Source organism: Muntiacus reevesi, chromosome 5 (genome assembly GCF_963930625.1).
Source record: "Muntiacus reevesi chromosome 5, mMunRee1.1, whole genome shotgun sequence".
Taxonomy (NCBI): domain Eukaryota; kingdom Metazoa; phylum Chordata; class Mammalia; order Artiodactyla; family Cervidae; genus Muntiacus; species Muntiacus reevesi.
In genome coordinates this window covers 101,629,853-101,651,427 of record NC_089253.1, presented here as the reverse complement: position 1 = coordinate 101,651,427, position 21,575 = coordinate 101,629,853, and the positions used below count along the sequence as shown (strand labels likewise).

Here is a 21,575-nt window from a genome sequence, read left to right as displayed (position 1 = left end):
GCATGTGTTTCACCATGAACACAATACAGTTACTAGGTTATCAGATTAGCTGGAATCATAAAATTAGTCCCTAACTACAGTGACCAGGACAATAACCCTAAACTCATTGATTGCTGGGTTAGAAAAAGCTTAATCAAAGGTTTTCTACTAGTGGATCTGAATGCCAAATACTTCAAATTTCAGCTCTGCTATTTACCAGAATTATTTTACCAGAATTCCCTAAGTTTCAATTCTTTCGAGGCAACAAATATTTATTGTGTCTACTATGTGAAAGGGTGATCTAAGCAGTGAACAAAAAGGCCAAAAATCTTTGCTCTCATAAAATAAGCCTTCTTAGTGGAAAAATATAACAGCCTAAATAAATAAATAACAACATAGGTACAAAGATACATACACATATGTTTGAAAGTATTAAGTGCAGTGGGAAAAAGTAGAGCAGGGAAAAGGGCTAGCTAGAAGTGCTGGGTTAAGAGGAGATCGCAATTTTAAGCCAGGTGGTTAGGGCAGGCCATACTGAGAAAGTAACACTTGATCAAGAAGTCGAGAGAGGTGAAACAGCAAGCCACACAGATCTCTGGGAGAAGACTGTTCCAAGCAGAGGGAATAACCAATGCAAGAACTCCAGTGTGTGGGCAAAGCTGGCATGTATGACTGGGGCAAAATACATGATGAAAAGAATACTAATACATGAAATTCACAGCCCTGTAAATCACTATAAAGACTTTGGTTTTTATAATGAATAGTACAGAAAGCCACTGGAAGCAGAAAGATCAGGTAGATAATTATAGCTTAGACCAGGGTAGCTGCAGTGGAGATAGTGATTAAACAGTCAGGTCCTGCATATATTCTGAAAACAGAGCCAAAAAGGTTTTCTAAGGGACAGGTGTGTGGTATTGAGACTGTTGACCTTAGCATGGCTGTAAAAGCACCATAGGCCTGGAATGTTTCCACGCGTGGAAATAAGGAGCCCTCACAGCTTGTGCTGAGCTTACTGTCTTGTTCGGGGGTATCTTTTCCTTTTCTAGCTTGATGTGTACTTCATTGTTCTGCTCAAGTGTGTGTGTCATATGACACCTGGCCAACCCCACCATTATTATCCACAGTCTCAGTGAGGATGGAACGTGGCCCATCCCTGGAGCACAGACCATCTCCCTGCAACAGTACAGATGGGACTCGCTCACCACAGGGGGCTGACACTCACTGCTGAAGCTGACTTGGCTCTCTTTTTTCTGTGAGAGTAATGCATTGCTCCTTTCAGTGTCTGTGTGAGTCATATCTTTCTTAGTAACCCCAACATCTGCAAACCACACAGTGGGTTGACATCCTGGGGCTGCTGCCCGTAATGCATAGGGAACAGTTGCTATTATTTTAACAAGTAGTGTAAGAGAAAGAAAGAAGAGTCAAGGATGATTCAAGGTTTCTAGCTGAGCACCTGGAGTTACTATTAACTGAGACAGAAAAGACTATGATGATTCTTTCTGATTTGTAATGCATTTGTTTTCTGACCAGACCATTTTCAGAGCAGTGATACAGGTGAAATCCTGACTGATACAAGTTTACAACAGAGATGGAGAAGAAGAATTGGTTAAAGCAAGTATAGACAAATCTTCTGAGGACTTTTGTGATAAAGTGGAACAGATGCTTTAATCTATAACACAGAAGTAAAAATAGAAACCATATAAGTTTATCTGAGAATTAAACAGAGTGCCCAGGACACAGTCAGTTTAGTCGCTCAGTCGTGTCTGACTCGTTGCAACCCCATGATCCACAGCACGCCAGGCCTCCCTGTCCATCACCAACTCCCGGAGTCCACCCAAATCCATGTCCATCGAGTCGATGATGCTATCCAACCATCTCATCTTCTGTTGTCCCCGTCTCTCCTTACCCTCAATCTTTCCCAGCATCAGGGTCTTTTCCAATGAGTCAACTCTTTGCATCAGGTGGTCAAAGTACTGGAGTTTCAGCTTCAACATCAGTCCTACCAATGAACACCCAGGACTGATCTTTAGGATGGACTGACTGAACTTCCTTGCAGTCCAAGGGACTCTCAGGAGTCCTCTCCAACACCACAGTTCAAAACCATCAATTCTTCAGCGCTCAGCTTTCTTTATAGTCCAACACTCACATCCATACATGACCACTGGAAAAATCATAGCCTTGACTAGATGGACCTTTGTTGGCAAAGTAATGTCTCTCCTTTTTAATCTGCTTTCTATGTTGGTCATAACTTTCCTTCCAAGGAGTAAGCATCTTTTAATTTCATGGCTACAATCAACATCTGCAGGGGTTTTGGAGCCCAGAAAAATGAAGCAAGCCACAGTTTCCCCATCTATTTGCCATGAAGTGATGGGACCGGATGCCATGATCTTAGTTTTCTGAATGTTGAGCTTTAAGCCAACTTTTTCACTCTCCTCTTTCACCTTCATCAAGAGGCTCTTCAGTTCTTCTTCCCTTTCGGCCATAAGGGTAGTGTCATCTGCATATTTGAGGTTATTGATATTTCTCCCAGCAATCTTGATTCCAGCCTGTGCTTCCTCCAGCCCAGCGTTTCTCATGATGTACTCTGCATGTGAGTTAAATAAGCAGGGTGACAGTATACAGCCTTGACGAACTCCTTTTCCTATTAGGAACCAGTCTGCTGTTCCATGTCCAGTTCTAACTGTTGCTTCCTGACCTGCATACAGGTTTCTCAAGAGGCAGGTCAGGTGGTCTGGTATGCCCATCTCCTTCAGAATTTTCCAGTTTATTGTTTCCACACAGTTAAAGGCTTTGGCATAGTCAATAAACAGTGAAATGCTGAATAAATGGTAGCAATGACAAGCTGACATCAAGAAAGATTACTATGCCCTTTTCCCAAATACCTCATTTGAGCCATCTTCAGAATGAATGTGAAGCTATCTGAAAGGGGTCTTACTCACTACTAAAATTTTTATGGATTCTTAGGTTCACTGACTTCTTAAGAATGATCAGTTTTCTATAGATGCCTCCCTCAAAAAGCTCACACATTTATTCAGATACGTAAGTTGTACCTTTTCTTTTCACTCTTTGAAGTCAGATATGCCAATATAAGTCTAATATATCTTCATAAACTCTCACAAGTAAAACTGAGCAAAGACAGAAAGGATAATAAAATTCATCTGTAAAGCATCACTATTCTACCTATTTCCTTCCTGATGCCATTAGGGAGAGAAAGACACAGAGAAGGGTAAGCTGACATAGAAAATCAGACCCTAACCAGGATGACAAGACCATCCATGTGGGGAAGTGGTGGCTGACAAGGTGAGTCCATGCAGGGTGACATTCTGGCAGAGGCGTTAGAGCCTGACCATGGTAAAGAGGCTCTCTGTGCAAGAGAGAAGAGAATGCAGCAAGGGGAGACTGGTCACACATAGAAATGTTGATCTAATGGATTAATATTTTAAGGATAATAGGAGGTGGGTTTCTCATTGTCAGAGAAGGGAATTACAAATGCAGGACAGATTAAAAAAAAAAAAAAAACAAATGCAGGACACTAGAATTAATCCTCTGGTGTTGGACTGAAGTTGGAAGTATTTCTATGAATCCATGGTTTTCAATATATATATACCAATACAAAAACAAATGTGGTCAGTATACATCATCAAAAAAAAGAAAAAGAAAGAAAGAAAGAAAAGGCAAAGTAAGGATCTCCAAAAATGCGCTTCTCCTTAACAACAAGAAAAATGGCAGAGACTGTTATAATCAACTTTTTCAGAGCTCTGGATATTGACCAAAGGTTTGCAGCAGCCTGAGGGACATTTATTCTGGAAATGCAACTGAATTTTGGTAAGAGCGAGGAACTCGGTGACATTTTTAACTTGCCATAGTTCCATCCTCTGCTCTGTAGATGATGACCTGGAAAACTAACAGCTTGCATTCTGCAGTGAAAACAAGCAGGCTGGCAGCCACCAGAGGGAGTAAAATGAGACTAGAGCTTCCTGTAAAGATCCACTTCCAGAAAATTATCATTTGACCTGTCTATTGATTCCCCAAAGAGTCTACCTGCAAGGTTCACTCAGGATGAAAGCCTTTTCCCCAGGGGCATTTGTCAAAAATAATTACAGACACGTTAAACATGGCAACTGCCTAAGGTGATAGATGAAAGCTGGAGCAGACAAGAGACTAATCAAAAGGCTTAATGTCCATGAGGGCTATGAAAGACTCAGAAATATTTCTGAGAATTTATAGGGCCACACCTATGCATAAGGTTTTAGAGATGCCCAAAGCTTTGTGTATGCTTTAGGAAAGGCCTGAAATGGTTTTAAAATCTTGCCTCTGGCTATCTGTGAGATTCTGCACAAGTAGAAAGTCAACTGACTGCTTGATTGAATACTGAAGACATACCTAAACACACACACACAGCCCCATGGCAAAGACTGAGAAACTTATGGTTGCAGACATTTAAGGAAATCTCTGTCTAAACACCAGCTAATCACCAAGTGGAGACTTCAGTGGCCACAAATGACAAAAAATATAGACTTCCCAGAATTAATGCAAAAAAGTTACCAACCAAACTACGTTAACAAACAACAATAAAAGTTGGCAAACCCATAGAGACAGAAAGGTCAATGACTGTCAAGGGCTGAGGGCAGAGATGATGAGGAGAGACTTGTAATGGACACAGGATGCTGGGGGGAGTGAGGGAAACGTTCTAGAATCAAATAGTGGTGATGTTTTCATAACCTCTTAAATATACTAAAAACCACTAACTTTCACTTATTCAAAGGGGTGAATTTTATGGGATGTGAATTACATCTCAATAAAAATGTATGTTTGTGTGCATACAGATGCTTATGTATGTCTGTATGTATATTCCCCAGCCATGTTCACTGTGGTGACTTGTGAGAAATGACACCCCAAAGCAATGAATACACCTAGCTGATTTTGGTTTCTTACCATTTTTAACTAAAGAAAACAGGGCTCCCTGGAGAAATGGCTAATTGTAGAACTGGGGCAGAGAAAAAAATCTTGGGACATATCTTTTTGAGGCAGAAAGAAAGGCAATGCTCTAAGAATGACAGAGTACATCTATCACTTGAAGGTCTTAAAAGTCTCCTGCTGTCTAATTGGGGACAATCTGAGCACCAAAACAAATAATGCTAGCGAGAGAATATAATCCCCTGAATAAAATGAAGATTCACGAATCCAAGTGACTACAGTAAGTAATAAACAGATGGAAAGTCTGATAAGGAATGAGATATTTACATAGCTACAAGTTGTGCCACACAGAATAGTTACCAATTACAAAGGCAAAAAGAGTAACTTCCTATCAGAGAAGCCTAGTAAACAGCATCTTATTTGTACAACCAAGGCAAAAATGGGGAAGCAGTCACACCTATGTGCTACCTGGGAGAAAGAAGTAAGAGCAGAGAATTCCTTCTGTGTTATTTCTGCCAAAAACGTATAACCTAAATCTAACCATGAGGAAAAAACAGGCAAAGGAAATTGAGGGACATTCTAAAAAATGACTGTCTGTAATCTTCAGGTCAATAAAGTGAAGGAAAGAGTGAGAAATTGTTCTAGACAGAAAGAAATCAAGAAGACAAGATAATCAAAGGAAATACATGATTGTAAACTAGATTCCTTCTCTATACAGGATAATATTTAAATAATTAGGGAAACCTTAATAAAGACTAAAGGCTTAAGTGGTAGCAATATAGCAGTGTTTGCTCTTCTGATTTGGATGCTGTATTCAAGTCATGTGGGAGAATCTTCTTGCTTGTTAGAAAACATCCTAACATATTTGGGAGTGATGTCGCATCATGTTTGAGAATCACTCTCAAATAGTACAGGAAAATAAAATTCTGTACCTGCAACTTTCTTCTAAGTTTGAGATTGTTTAAAAAAATATAGAGAAATATGGAAATATACATACATATATATAAATAAATTTGACAGGATCATTTTTGCCTAGATTCTAATAATAAAAACTTGGAGCTTAAAAAAAATTATTAAGTTTTTCCTGTATGCTGATAAAAAGGGAATATCAACATAAGCTCTAAAAATAGATTCAGTGATATGAAATCATCTAAACACTGGTGACGATAAATGTAGAAGGCTAGATGTCTCACAAATATTCACTCACAAAGCAATTTTCTTATCTAAGATAGCTGGCAAGATTCCTAGATTTAAGTTTCCTTTTATATAACACTTTTAAAAAAGTCCCTGGCAACAACTTAAAAGTGAACTGATATACCCTTTTGTTTTTAAGGAAATTTAATGTAACTGCCATATCCTTAAAAAAATTTTTATGTCCTTCTTATAAGAAACTACTGTGTGATTATGGTAAATTACTCGGAGGGTTTATATTCTCAATTTTTTTTAAATGGTACATAAAGGACATCAAAAGTAGGATGGAACTCTACAAAATAAAGAAAAGCAGCAGCCATGTTCTGAAGAAGTTTAATAAAACTGCAGAAGGAAATGATAGAAATAGAGAGCTTTTTCAGAGTTTATGTACATTAAATTTTCATCTGAAATAACAGTGCGGTGACCATGAAAATGTACCTCTCAGATCTCCAACATCAGGGAACATATTGACCAAGGGTCCCAGGCGGTTGCACCAAGATCACACTTGCCATGGGCTGCTCCCAATTAATGACTGAGCACAGCACGAACCCAAAGGCAGGCCAGCTTCTGGGAAAGGGGGTGCTCAGGCCACCCCAGTGGCTTTGCCAAACTTTCCTGACAAGTGCACTACATCCAAGACACTTCCATGTGACCCTCTTCCCTTCCTCTCTCCTTTCAGGGTCAGACCAGCATGGCACACCCAGCTTTCTTCCCATTTTCTCTTACAGGCACTTCCCCTAATACATTTTTTACACATTTAATCCTGTCTGAATGATAGGCTTCCTACAGGACATGGAATAACACAGTCAGTTGCATCAAGTCAAGACTGCTGAGTCAACTATATTAACACAGGATAACCAGTACTGACTGCACTCAGCAAGCAGGGACAAAGAAAAAGAAAATGTCAGAGACAGCCTCCTCCCTCCAAGACTGAACACACTGCAGAAAAGACGTAAATGGAACTAATCAGATAATGTTCAAAATATAATCCATTATAACCTAAATTGTGCAAGAGTATTTTTAATCTCTAAATCACTGTGGGTAGAAGTGGGTAGGATAAGCTTCACAAGGGAAGTGGGCAACTAAGAATTGGACAGATGGGAAGGAGGAGGAGAGCAATTCAGATTCACACCCTTCCAAGGTCTTTAATACATGTGAGAAGAGGTCTGGTTAAGGAGGAGGCTTCAGTTATAAAGACATTGCCAAATGCATAACGATTAGTAAACAGGAAGGAAGTGCCCATAATTCTAGAGCTAACTAACTCAGAAATAACTGAAGAGTTTATTACTTAGGCTATTTAAGGCATCTGCATCTGGTATAGAAACACACCTCTATTGTGAGAAAAATCATAAATTCAGGAGGTACCACGATTAGCATTTTACTTGAAGGTTCTTTGTGTATGTCTTTGCAGGCTAGTTTTGTTTTTTCCTTTTCTATTTTAAAAAGTAACCTTACTTTTCTCCTTATCCTCAAAGAGTAATGTTTTCTTAAAAGAGTGACTATAATCAAACCCTTAGGATATACTCTAATCCGTGTATTCTAATTTTATACATTTTTATTATCCTCATAATCCCACCATTTCTCTTCTTTATTCTAATAATGGTGTGACGGCTTCAATTAGCCTTTCAGTTGAAAGACTACAGGCTCCACAGAAACTACAAAGCTATTTCAAGAAAAGCTGTTATGTGCTTATGCACATAAAGAAATTTTAAAAACCTCTTCAGACACTCTCAAGAGCATTACAAATCTCTCCTTCTCTTTCCAGGACTCCAGCTTCACAAACCTGACCTTTTCATTGTTACAGTTTCAGAAGAAAACTCCATATTTAAAATAACAGTATGCTTTCCCAGTTGAGCTCTGAGTCATAGAAAGTCTATCCTATTAATATGTGTATAAAAGAGAAAAAAATCCCAAACATCCTTAATGTATGAGTTTAATGATACTAACAAATATAAAAAATATTTTTTAAATATTTACTCAAAAGCTAAGCATGAAGTTAACCCCCAACCAGATACACATACACACAAGTGAAGCTTTTCAACTTCAGGTTGCAAAGATTTCTTTTTATGTGTATGTATATGTGTAAGCATGCTCCTGATGTTCTGAATAGCTACAAATATAATTGTCCTTCCATGAAAGCAGCAGAAATAGCCACTTCTTCTAAAATTTGAAATGACTGATTTAAAGGAGGGGGGGGGGAATTAAACAAGCACTTACTCTGAGAGATTAAGTCTTAGCAATATGATAATCTACTATCGCCCTGTAAACAAGATCATCAGTGAGCTTCCCCATCCTCCAGAAACTCTGAAACTAATAACTAACAATATGTCTACTGAAAAGTGTGAGGAATACATTATAAAGGTTTGATCCCTCATATTTCCTCACAGGAGCTATGTGTAACACCTTATAGAAGGGGAAATCTGTGGGAAAGTGCCTATAAATACTAAGAATAGCTCAGCAGAGATTTTCAGTGGTTGACATGTCAGGTACACGAAAATTAAAGGTAGGGCCGATCAAAGAGAAAGGTCTCCAGGAAATATCTCAGACTTTTAGTTGAGATCCTGGAAGATCCTAACCCTCCAAGCAAAAAAATAAAGTCAAAGCCAGCTCAAAGGGATACGGCATACTCCATCTTCTTACCAGAGGAATACTGAATCTGCTCTGGAATAAAATAACATCATCCAAAGCCTTTATAATTTTTCATACACGAGACCCAGAATTCTATTAAATATGACTGAGCAGGCAAAAAACATGAGCAAATAAATAAAAATCAAGAGAAAATAGGAATACATTCATGTAAAGTAAAAGTTAAAGTCGCTCAGTTGTGTCCCACTCTTTGTGACCCTATGAACTATACAGTCCATGGAATTCTCCAGGCCAGAATACTGGAGTGGGTTGCCTTTCCCTTCTCCAGGGCATCTTCTCAAACCCGGGATCAAACCCAGACCTCCCACATTGCAGGCCAATTCTTTACCAGCTGAGCTACAATACATTCATAGGTGATCAGATACTAGATTTTATCAGACTTGCACTTTAAAATAACTGTGATTAATCTGTTCAAGAAAAGGAAAGGAAAAAAAAGTAATTTCACCAAGGAACTAGAATCTACTTTTTAAAAAATCAAATGGAAATTCTAGAATTGAAAAATAAAACAACATTAATCAAGAATTTAATAGATTGGAGGAAGGATGATAGCAGGCTATAAAGTGTTCAGAAAATGTCATTCAAACTAGGGATCATTCAGGAACCCCAAGGAAGAGAGATGCATTACAAGTAGTCAAATGGGTACAAAACTGTATTGAAAGTACTATCAGTTCTGTAACAACTCATCCCTACAGTCACAGTTCAGTTCAGTTCAGTCGCTCAGTCGTATCTGACTCTTTGCAATCCCATGAACTGCAGCACGCCAGGCCTCCCTGTCCATCACCAACTCCCGGAGTCCATGCAAACCCATGTCCATCAAGTCGGTGTTGCCATCCAACCATCTCATTCTCTGTTGTCCCCTTCTCCTGCCCTCGATCTTCAACCAACCCCCCATAAATCAAGAAAAAAATATAAATAATATACAACTGTATCTACTTTCACAAGAGTCAGTAATCATTTGTGTTCTGTAAAAATCATGTATCGGACCACTCATCATTTTGGTATCAAAATAACTCCTGAAATGCATCAGTTCTTATACTAAATCCAACCTCATTTTTGAGAAAAATATATGCTGCAACAGGGGTTATATTTATTTTTGTCCTTCTACAAACCATTATACTAGCAAATTATTAACCCAGATGAACAGAGGTGTGATTTCTCTGTAATATGCTCAATCCCTTCCTTTAATTCATAACAGTAGCCTCTTTTATATAAATCAGTTTGCTGGAATCAGAAAATTTGAAAAAAAGCAACATGCCTCAAATTAAACTGCACAAGAGTCACTCAGGTCTAATCTATTGTGAACAATGTTTTAGCTAATTACTATGACTGACTTGTCTTAGGTCTTATAAAGAGATGTATATCTAGAAGTAAATCACTAAATGCACTACATTTCATGCGTGCATGAAACACACTCCCAAACACAGTAACAGAAAGCAAGGCTAAGATTTCAAAGTAAAATCACACCCATTTATAGTCCTGGTATGGACAAACAGAGCTGGGACCTAAAACAGGAATTATTAGTAACTGTTCGAGTCCTCATTCAATACGTCATATTTCAGGAAAAAATTTCAAGCAAACTGTAAGAAGAATCATCTTACCACACCCCACGCTCTTATTGAGGAGGAAATTTAAGAAGTGATTTTCCCAAAGTCTTAAATCTGCCTACAGGAGGAATAAGACCAGAATCGGATCTCTTAATGCTTAGTCCTTTAAACTATGCCAAACTGTCTCTCAACTAAAACCAGAATTCACATCATATGTAAATTAGAAAAGTGCTAAAGATACTTGGGGAGACCGTATCTTCTTTCTCCTTTAAAGGACACTATTTTAAAATATGTTATTGACATAATTAACAGGAAAGAAAGGAGGGAGAGAAGGGAGAAAAAAGTGAGGGAGAGGAGAAAGGAGGGGAAGGGTGCCAAAACCTTCCTGCTTCTAAAATCTTATGAATTCTATTATACTTTCAGTTCTACTTCCACACATAAATTTATGACGGGAGAATCTTTGAACCTTTTCGATTTCCTCCTACTCTGAAAAAGATATTAAGAGTCAAAAACTAAAATTGACAGGGCCATTAAAACATGACAGTGAGTTTTTAACAGTATTCCCTCTAATCTGACAGTTCAGATCATTCCTCATTTCATCAGAGTCACTGACAACTTTTTAACTACAAAGTCAGACTGTATCCTTGAAACTAGAGTTGATTTCTACACTTATTCTAACTTAAGTTCTCTTAATAATTTCTCTCAATTTAAGAGCACAGCATATTATATATCTGAAACAGATTTCATTGATGAGGAGCTGTCAGAAATAAATGAGGTGATACATGTGAAAGTACTCTGTAAATTTGAATTTATTATAACACCTGGAAGGTATTGTGTGAAAAAAAAAGTCTATAAATGTGTTGCTTATGTGAATACCACCATTCTTAGTGGTAAATCATTAAATGCATTTCCTTTACAATCAAGAGTGAGACAAGGATGTCTACTATCATTACTTCATTTTAACACTATAAAAGAGTTTTGGGTCAGTGCAATAAGACAAAACTTACTAAGGGGAAAAAAAGAATAAGAATGGCTTAAGAAGAAGCAAAACCATCCTAATTTACAAATTGTATAACTAAATAGCTGATTTAATGCCAAGGTTTTATTAATGCTTATTCAGTTTTGTGCAAAGTATCCAGAATGGAAACTGTTTTATTGCTGAGACTGTGAGATATGATGTTAGATACTATTCTAGAAATAAAAATGATAGAATAGGGACATCATACTCAGTGACCTTAAAAGTCATACATGGCAGGATGAAGCTCATATGGCTCAAACTGAATACAAAAAGCAAAGGAAAGTAGATGAACAAACTTGAGAAGAATATTTAATCTAAGCTATTTGTGATTATCACCACCATCACAGGTTTTCCTGCAAGAAGACTGGACTATTAAACAACAGCAGCTCAAGAGGAAAAGGAATTGTGTCAGTTACAAACCAAGTGGTCCACAAGGCAGGACCCCAACAAATTTTGGTTTCTCCAACGTTTTCTCACATATTCATCTCTCCTCTCCTCCACTATCAAAGACAGTTGAAAAGTTATGTTTGGGCAATATATATTTTAGTACAATATTAAAACCCTTAGGGACTTTTATTTACTATCTTGAATTGTGAAATGCTTTTAATATGAAGTTTTTTTGGGGGGTTTCCACATTTTCATGAAATTCAGTGCAATTTAAGCTATTCAGCAATTATAATGTATCTTAGAGCTACATTTTCATAACATTTTTTACTCAGAAAGAGCTTAAAATTGTGTAATCATATTACAAAACACACACTGATGATCTAAAATGGCTACACAAGCTGTGGGAATGTATAACATACTTTCTAGTGAATTCAAGGCTGGATTATTATCCGTAATACAAAAGCAAGGGGTATCAATTACTTAAATGTACCAACTATTTAACTTTTATCTTTGTATTTAGTAGTGTTTTGGATGCTTCCTCTCTAAATCTTACATAAGGAGGCAAATACTGGTTTACTACAATGGAGCAAAACTGTGAGGTACAGACTGCAAGCACATCAAGCCATCTGTTTTAGATATGTGAAAAAAGTATCTAAATTCAATCAGAGACAAATTGCAAGAAAAGTTACTGAATGGCTGAAAATATACTAAACTCTAGGAGAAAAACGCTGCTCTATAAACCATAAGCTAGACTTTCTAAATAACTTAAGAGACTATATAAATTTTGTTATCTTCCTGATACAAGCCAGACACTAGCTTGTAAAATTTCAAAACTGGTAGAAAAAAAAATTTAATAATTACATTTCCTTTTTACAAGCATATAATGAATATAAGATACATTTTTTGTGGTGTTTGATGGTTTTGGGCATTTTAAAGAATAGATGACATATCGCCTTCCAGAAATCAGTACACTGTCAGACTTTAAGTTAGCAATACATTTCTAGCTCTTAGTGATATATTCATATAAAAACAGACTTCTGATCAGTGTGTACATTTATAATCCTCCAATATGGCTACATCAAAAGAAAAGAAATGGGAAAAAAGAAAAGACAAGACAAGATAGGAGTAGGCAGAAGGCTGAAACACAAACATCCAAGAAGAATTTTAATCAAAGTGTAACATTTGCAGAACACCATTCCTACTTGGTAAGCACTGCTTTTACAAGTGCCATTTTTCTAAAAAGTAAATATAAAATGATATTGATATGTGAGTATATTTCTGACTATCTACTGACTAATCTTTGCTACTTAATACTTAACTAAAGGCTAAATTTGATAATTCAGAAACATGTAATCTGGCTTGAAAATCAGCCATGGTGTTTGTTGTTTTTCCATATTATTACAAGATTTTTGTGTAGATCACTATTCATTAACAATCTTTACTGGAATGGCAGCTCAGGACAAATACTGAATATACCCACCACACTTTGTAGGACATTTTAACTTTGAGGATAAAGGGCAAAACTTTTTTTAATGGAAATTTTGCAATTTTGAATCTCTGGCTTCAATTAGTATGGACAATACAAGTTAATGATATATAATTATTTGAAAAGTTATTCTGCATTTCTAACAGAACTTTCAGAAATAATCTGATAACTATTCTCCACTAATAAACAAAGTCTTTTTTTTTTTTTTTTTTAATTTAAGCAAGGCCTATTTACTGAAAATCAGGAAACAGTTTTCTTCCAGGTCTACTAATAATGAGGGAGAAGAAAGATTTCAAATGGGACGCTAAAAACTGCACAAAATTGTGATATAACTCAGAGGATATCAACAATGTCAGAGAACCTGCCAGTATTCCAAAACAGGTGCCACACTGTTTCCTACTTTTGCCTACCGTCAAAAATTGCAACAACTGCCACATTATCTTGTCAGATAGACAGAGTCATCGAGAATCCTCTGAGCCTTCACTGCAGTAGTCTAAGAGGACCTTTCAGTTCCTTTCCTGTTAGCATCAAAGTCAAACTGAAGTCAGACTATGCCCCCTCCCTCACAAGAAGGTACAGAGCACGCAGCCCAAAAGTCACCTTCAGGACTCAGTAGGGAGGATCTGGTGGTGTTAGCGTAAAGGACAAACAATGGCACAGGGCAAATAAGAAATGCAGACAGAACGAAAATCTAAAAAACTTTAAGATGCATTCCTAGAATGCAGCCCTGAAAAGGAAGTTAGAAAAAAATAAGGCAGAGGGCCCTACCTTGCAGATCTTGTAGAGAGATTCCTGGCCGTCTCCTCCAGTATCTTTGAAGTAATCATGTGCAGGAAATGTACGATGAATATCTCGAGTAATAACACTCTCCTGGGCTGAGTCCTAAAAAAAAAGTAGAGTTGATCACTAATTTAAATTTTCTTAATTATGAAAAATAATACATACATGTTAAAACATTTCAAACAGCATAAAAAATATTTGCTGCTTCCTCCATTAAAAAAAAAAAAAAAAAAAAACCTGCCTTCCTTCCCAGATGCCTAGTCCCATGCACCAAAGATATTATAAATACTACCAATAGTTTCTTTTGTGTCTTTCCACCCATTTATCCCTAAATGTGTGAATCCATGTTTATATGAGGGGGAGAGGAGAGAGGGAAGTTGCACACACCCATCTCTATCCTTTGCTTTTTGAAGCACAAATAGACATAAGCTCTCTGCTCTTTTCACTTAACAGGATAACTGATAGAATATTCTTTATTGGTACATGTAAATATATTTAATTCTCTTTAAGAGCAACTATTAAAAAGAATGAGGTACATCTGGATATAGACATACCATAATTTACATTTTCTTATCACTGATGTTTTGTTATTTTTTCTATTTATATCACAAATACAACCACTAGGAATATTTCCATACATACATATTCAAGACAGATTCCTAGAGGTGGAATTGCTAGGATACTGGATATATGCGTTTTTATTTAAGGTACTTTCCCTTCAGAATTGTTGTACCACACATAATCGAAACAATGATAGTGTCTTTGTTTCTCCACACCTGTCCCAAAGCAAATCTGACTTTCTGAGAATCTGATATGAGAAAACTCAGACCATAGTCATTTAAAAAGTACAAAATATTATCAATCTTTCCTGCCAATAGGTAAATTACCCAACTCATTTGCTTCAGAAAATAAAAAGCCCCCAAGCTAGCATACTAAGATGACATACACTTTAAATATAAATCTAGAGGCTTTTCTTTTCCAGACAGATTAGGTCTAAAAGTTCAAAACTGAGTAAGTTCTAAGCTTTATACAAAATGATTAATCATTCACTTGATTTTATTCTTCTCAATGTTTGCTTTATCTGTTTAAATGTCAAGAAAATAGAAAAAGACTACTTCTAGCAACCCCAATAATGAAAATATCCTGCACAATTAAAGAAGAATCAATGATTACTAATGCAAATTAAGTGTTTCTTAATGTCTTGTTTCCATATTTGAACAAATCCCCTCTTTCAGATAAAATTAAGAAAAACATGTTTAATATATGAGTTACTTTAATAAATGCTATTTCTCTTTCTTTTTCTAGCTGAAAAGTATATAAGGAGGAGTAGCTGATGAGCTCTAAAGTTAAGCCAGTGCCTTCTCTTGCTGCCTTTTTCATTTCAGCTGCTATATCATGCTGGGTGGTAATTAGATCTTATATCATGTGGAGAAACAACTAAAACTGAAATGTTCCAAATCTGCCAGCAAACACCAAACATATTACAAATCAGTCCAGAGGAAATTCTGATGGCTTTATAGGAGTGGAATGCTAAAGACAAATAAAAATGAAACTTTCAAAAATTTTCCATACCTTAAATAAAAGGAGACATAGGAAGTTTACATTTATCATGGCCAATGTAGTTTCTAATGGTACAGACTACTGGGGTAGGATGGGGATATAGAACAAGGTAAATACAAAGGCAATGTATATGGAAATATATTATAAAATGCATGATTTATCTGGTATGATATTGAGTCTAAGCAGGGGAATCTGGTAACGGGCAGATGAGTTTTCACTGTCCAGATTTCCTCCATCAGTGGGTTTCTTTTCAGTAAGTCTCCACCGACAAACTCTTTGAAAAAAATAGCCAATGAAAATGTTACTCCTCCCAAGTTGAACTATTTTAGGGGTAAACATGTGTCGACTGCTTCACAGGATAACTCATTTTTCACTTTCTGTGATGCTGAGAGAAAGAAATCATTGGACTATATTCCCTAGAAACTGCCTACTCCGTTGCTATCATGCTGTGTTTAAATGGTGCCAAGAGTCTGATTCAGAGAAAGAGAAATTGATCAAAAATTTCTAGGATATAACGCTGCATAATATTGATCAATTTTTTCTATGAATAGTTGAATCTTCCTTGTTTGTTTTAAAAAGTAAAGAAGCAAAATCAAATGAATAGTGGGTTGGGCAGAAAGACTGAGTGGAGTTTTCCATAAGATGTTATGGATAACCCATTAAAAATCATAGACTTTTCTGCACTTAATAAACTTTACCTTGCTATGATTACTTTTAAATGCTTTCTGCATATGTGTTTCTAGAGTTTTCTTTCTACACATTGCTCTCAGTTGGTTAAGAGGACAATTTCTGGAACTTCACTTTATAAACTAAACAAGCTATTTTGCTACATTATTCACTGATGCCTTTCATTTTAGTGAAGGTTAAGAAGTACACTGAAGTGAAGTGAAAGTCACTCAGTCATGTCCAACTCTTTGCAACCCCATGGACTATAGAGTCCATGGAATTCTCAAGGCCAGAATGCTGGAGTGGGTAGCCTTTCCCTTCTTCAGGGGATCTTCCCAACCCAGGTCTCCCGGATTGCAGGCGGATTCTTTACCAGCTGAGCCACAGGGGAAGCCCAAGAACACTGAAGTGGGTAGCCTATCCCTTCTTGAAAGAATCTTCCCAACTCAGGAATCAACTGGGATCTCCTGCATTGCAGACAGATTCTTTACCAACTGCGCTATCAGGGAAGCCGTAAGAAGTACACTAGACTCTTACAAACAGACTATTATGAATGAAATTGCTAGAGAAAATAATAGTGTTTTCAAAGCAAAAGCTGAAGTTAACCATCTCCCAATTACCCATACTGTTAAAAATAAGAATGGTATATATTCAGGAACCCACATCTAATCCCCTGAATTTATCCACTCAATCATTAAAGTATTTGAGTCAGGGAATCACTAACACTGCAAAAGGAAGACAAAATGATTTCTCTTCAATATTCGTCCCTTTTTCAGACTTATTCCACTTATAAAAAATAAACAAAATGAACAGAAGACAAAAAAGAAGCCAAGTAACTGACCATCCAAATATCTAGAGTTAAAAAGTTTCATGTGAAAACCTCTCTTAAAATACGGCCAAAAACATTTTATAAGCACAACCAAAACTGACATGAGGTCATCTTCTTGGAAGGTCCCCATAAACAGAGTTTCCTTCAGTCCTTACAATTATTCTTAGAATGAGAAGAGGGAAGAATTCACTTCCTGACAGGTGGTGAATTCACCAGGATCTAGAGACTCACAACTTTACCCCCACAATTTCCTTTCCAGTGGATGTATGTCCCATTCCGATCTTCAGTCCAATATGGTGGCTTTAGTGGCTCCGGGGCCAGTCAAACTCATTGGTTGTATTTCCAGCTACTTCACATAACAACTATAAAAGCTCATACAAGTTATTTAATATCACTAAACTCAGTTTCCTCATCTTTAAAATGGGATGATAATACCAAATTCATGTTGTTTAGAATAATATACTGTGTGTAAAGTGCTTAGCACACTGTCTGTTATCAAGTGAACACTCATTAATCTGTGTAGTTGCTAAGTTGTGTCTGACTCTTTGTGACCCCATGGACTGTAGCCCGCCAGGCTCCCTGGTTCATGGGATTCTCCAGGCAAGAATACTGGAGTGAATTGCCATTTCCTCCTCCAAGGGATCATCCTGACCCAGGGATCGAACCCACCGTCTCCTACATTGGCAGGTAAATTTTTTATCAGTAAGCTACCAGTGAAGTCCCTAAATCTGAGAAAACTCATTAAAGCAATAAATAAAAATAATAATCATTATTCCTCCTTCTCATTAAGGATCATGTTCAGTTGTTTAAAAATTTGGTGAATTTAGTTTTAGACATCCTTCTGTATTTGTACACTTTAAATAATGAAATAAGCCACTGTTTCTCTTCGGATCATAAACATTGTGATTATGAAAGCAATTCCCTTTGAGCTTTCAGTGTGATGATGCACTAATGCATATGCACCCTCTTCTGAATTTTCTATCAGGCATCTTACGTATATTAGTTTCTATTAGTCCATGATGAAAAGCAAAAGTGAACAATTATTTAGATAAAGTGATGTTTAACTCAATATGCAATGCTGGGGCCACTAACACCAGTGTGAACACTCTGGCTCCAACTTTACATATATTCATGCAAGAAAAAAAATACGTACACAAATATACCCTGAAAGAAGACTGGTAAGCACAGAGTACAGCAGAAGCTAAATTTGCCAGAACAATTACCATTTTCATTCTTTACTTCAGAATTCAGAATCTGAGGATCAGTGAGGGGTTGAAGTCATGGTTAGGGAGAAAACAAATGCCACTATCACTATTACAAGTCTCCCTTCTGGATCATCACCATCAAGAAAATCACTGGCAGGCAAAGTTCTTGAGATCATCTTCTATCCTGCCTAAGGAGGCATCAGCTAGGGCCACACACACAAACTGACTCAGAGCAGAAACAGGCAGTAGTAGTGAGAAGTTTGGAAGAAGTCTTCTCTTTCTTCCTCGGACCACACTCCTCTGATACTACCACCACACAGAAACAAAATTTCTAAGGATTTTCTTTTTTTTACTTTACAATATTGTATTGGTTTTGCCATACATTGACATGAATCCGCCATGGGTGTACATGTGTTCCCCATCCTGAATCCCCCTCCCACCTCCCTCCCTATCCCATCCCTCTGGGTCATCCCAGTACACCAGCCCCGAGAACCCTGCATCATGCATCGAACTGGCGATTCGTTTCATATACGATAATATACATGTTTCAATGCTGTTCTCCCAAATCATCCCACCCTCGCCCTCTCCCACAGAGTCCAAAAGACTACTCTATACATGTGTATAGAAAGAAAGGATTTTCTTTCATTTCCAAACTGCTAAGTCATAAAACAAAACTTATCTTCAAAAATACATCAATCTCTAGTGTAATAAAATCCAAGGCCAGACAAAGGATATATAATTCAGCTTGCTGAAGATCAGTTTAAAACCACTGCTAAGAGGTATGATAAGTATCTCGATTAACTCTTGATCATTTTAAGTGGAGACAAAGTACAGCCTGTTATCAAGAGGATTACATAAGTTTTCTTCCAGTATATTGTATATATTCTGACATCCTTCTAATCCTCTTAATTCCTCTTTGAAGACAATCATCACTTACATGCTTGTTGTGAGAAAGAAACGAATATAGCATTGAAGTGTCAACAAGTATTAGGAAGACAGGTTTGGATGACCATACCTTATTTTTTATTTTTTTTTTAAGATACAAATGCTGTATGTTGAAAATTAACATTTTTTTCTTAGATAAATTTAAAATTTTTAGTCTCTCCTTTAAATTAAATTTGTCACTTAGTGGTTAATTTTTATTTGACCATTAAAAATACGGAGTGTGAAAGAGTAAAATCATTTCTGAGATAAGTGTGTTATTATTTTCTATGGAACAATTTCTAGGCTGTCAGCAACCGGAAAGGTGTTCTAGTGAGGATGAGTGTTGTCACATGTGACTTTAGCACCAGATGAAGTGAAAAAGTAATGTCCTGATAAACAAACACCTTTGGCTGCAGTCTGATTTGCAACATTTTTACAACTTTCGCTGCACCTTTTCTTATGAATCTCTATCGTCAAATCCAAACTAGAAGTACATTTTCACTTTTCATCTATTACAAAATCATTTCAAGTACTATGTCAACTTGTATCATTAGAAATGCCAGTGTAGACCATGTGTAGCCACAAGCAGTCAGCAGATAAATGATTCAGAGCCTAAGAAAAAAAAAAATGACCTTAAAATGTGCCTTCTATTCTTACTCCACAGGGATCCTCCTCTAGTTCTATGCTGGAGCTAGATCTGTGGAGAAACATCACAAACTAGTCAGCTTACATGTCCCTGAAAGCAGATGGGTTTGCAGTGGTGGCTCTGATTTATTTGCCTTGATGTTTGCCAAAATTCCAAAGAGGCAGAGATGAAAGGAGAAAACATAAGAAGCTCATTACAGCCACTATGGAAAACAGTGTGGAGATTTCTTAAAAAACTGGAAATAGAACTGCCATATGACCCAGCAATACCACTTCTGGGCATACACACTGAGGAATCCAGATCTGAAAGAGACACGTGCACCCCAATGTTCATCGCAGCACTGTTTATAATAGCCAGGACATGGAAGCAACCTAGATGCCCATCAGCAGATGAATGGATAAGGAAGCTGTGGTACATATACACCATGGAATATTACTCAGCCGTTAAAAAGAATTCATTTGAATCAGTTCTAATGAGATGGATGAAACTGGAGCCCATTATACAGAGTGAAGTAAGTCAGAAAGATAAAGAACATTACAGTATACTAACACATATATACGGAATTTAGATAGATGGTGGCGATAACCCTATATGCAAAACAGAAAAAGAGACACAGAAATACAGAACAGACTTTTGAACTCTGGGGGAGAACGTGAGGGTGGGATGTTTTGAAAGAACAGCATGTATATTATCTATGGTGAAACGGACCACCAGCCCAGGTGGGATACATGAGTCAGGTGCTCGGGCCTGGTGCACTGGGAGGACCCTGAGGAGTCGGGTGGAGAGGGAGGTGGGAGGGGGGATCGGGATGGGGAATACATGTAACTGTATGGCTGATTCATGTCAATGTATGACAAAACCCACTGAAATGTTGTGAAGTGATTGGCCTCCAACTAATAAAATAATATTAAAAAAAAAAAAAAAAAAAAAAAAAAAAAAAAAAAAAGAAGCTCATTCTAGTTTCAAACATGCTACTAAAATCATGAGCTAGAAACAGTAACACAAAAAGGCTGGATCACTGTCAGCCTTCATTTCTTGAATATGGACGAGGGGAGTCTCAGCATTAGCAGGGTAATACGGAAGCAAAGAAATAAACAACAACTAAACCATATTGTTAGCAAGCTGCTTCCTGGGCACTGCACACACATGCTGCCAGATGTCTCAGAATCAAAGCCTGACACAAAGGTCAAAAATAAAAGCCATATTCTGGCTTCAACTAGAAGGAGCTCTCTTAGGGGCAGTAGCAATGGTAAGAACAAAGAGCAGGGGAAAGTGAGGGGAGAGGAAGTACTATCATCATAAGACCAGTCAATATCCATAACGAATACCTTAATCTTGAAGGGACTGAGGGGAGTGCAGTAGGAATTATGTGATTAGAATAAAGCATTTCTTTGGGACCAGAAGACTAAGAAGCACTGCAGCCTATGAGAACAGCCTGGATTTCCCTGAGATCCTAGAGAATCCAGGTCAGGTACCTCCAAGATGAATATCTGGGGTTACTTTTAGACTCCAAATGCATCTATGGCCATATTTGGATATGCCCTCATTCCCAGGAATGCTGACCACTCACCATCTCAAAATAAAGGTTCAACTGTGTATTTGACAGTCTTGGAAACTCATATCAATGGGCAATGATAAATTCTGCAACTCTTGTTAGAATGAAGTACAATAACTGAACTCTGTTAGTTCAGTTTGGAAAATATGCTAGTATTTTCCAAAGTTATATTATTTCTAACTTTGCATTATTTTTTAAATCATTAATTAAAAAATTTATCAGAACAGTCCTTTATACTCTTT

At 37.1% G+C, this 21,575-nt stretch overlaps 1 protein-coding gene across 3 annotated transcripts in view; it reads right to left on the bottom strand.

The window, feature by feature from the left end:
- Positions 1-21,575, bottom strand: part of RABGAP1L (RAB GTPase activating protein 1 like) — a 657,985-nt gene that overhangs the window by 263,629 nt on the left and 372,781 nt on the right. For all 3 annotated transcript variants that reach the window (XM_065936086.1, XM_065936087.1, XM_065936089.1), the window contains exon 14: positions 13,937-14,050. In XM_065936086.1, the coding sequence (XP_065792158.1) occupies positions 13,937-14,050 (114 nt within the window). The remainder of the gene's footprint in view (positions 1-13,936; positions 14,051-21,575) is intronic.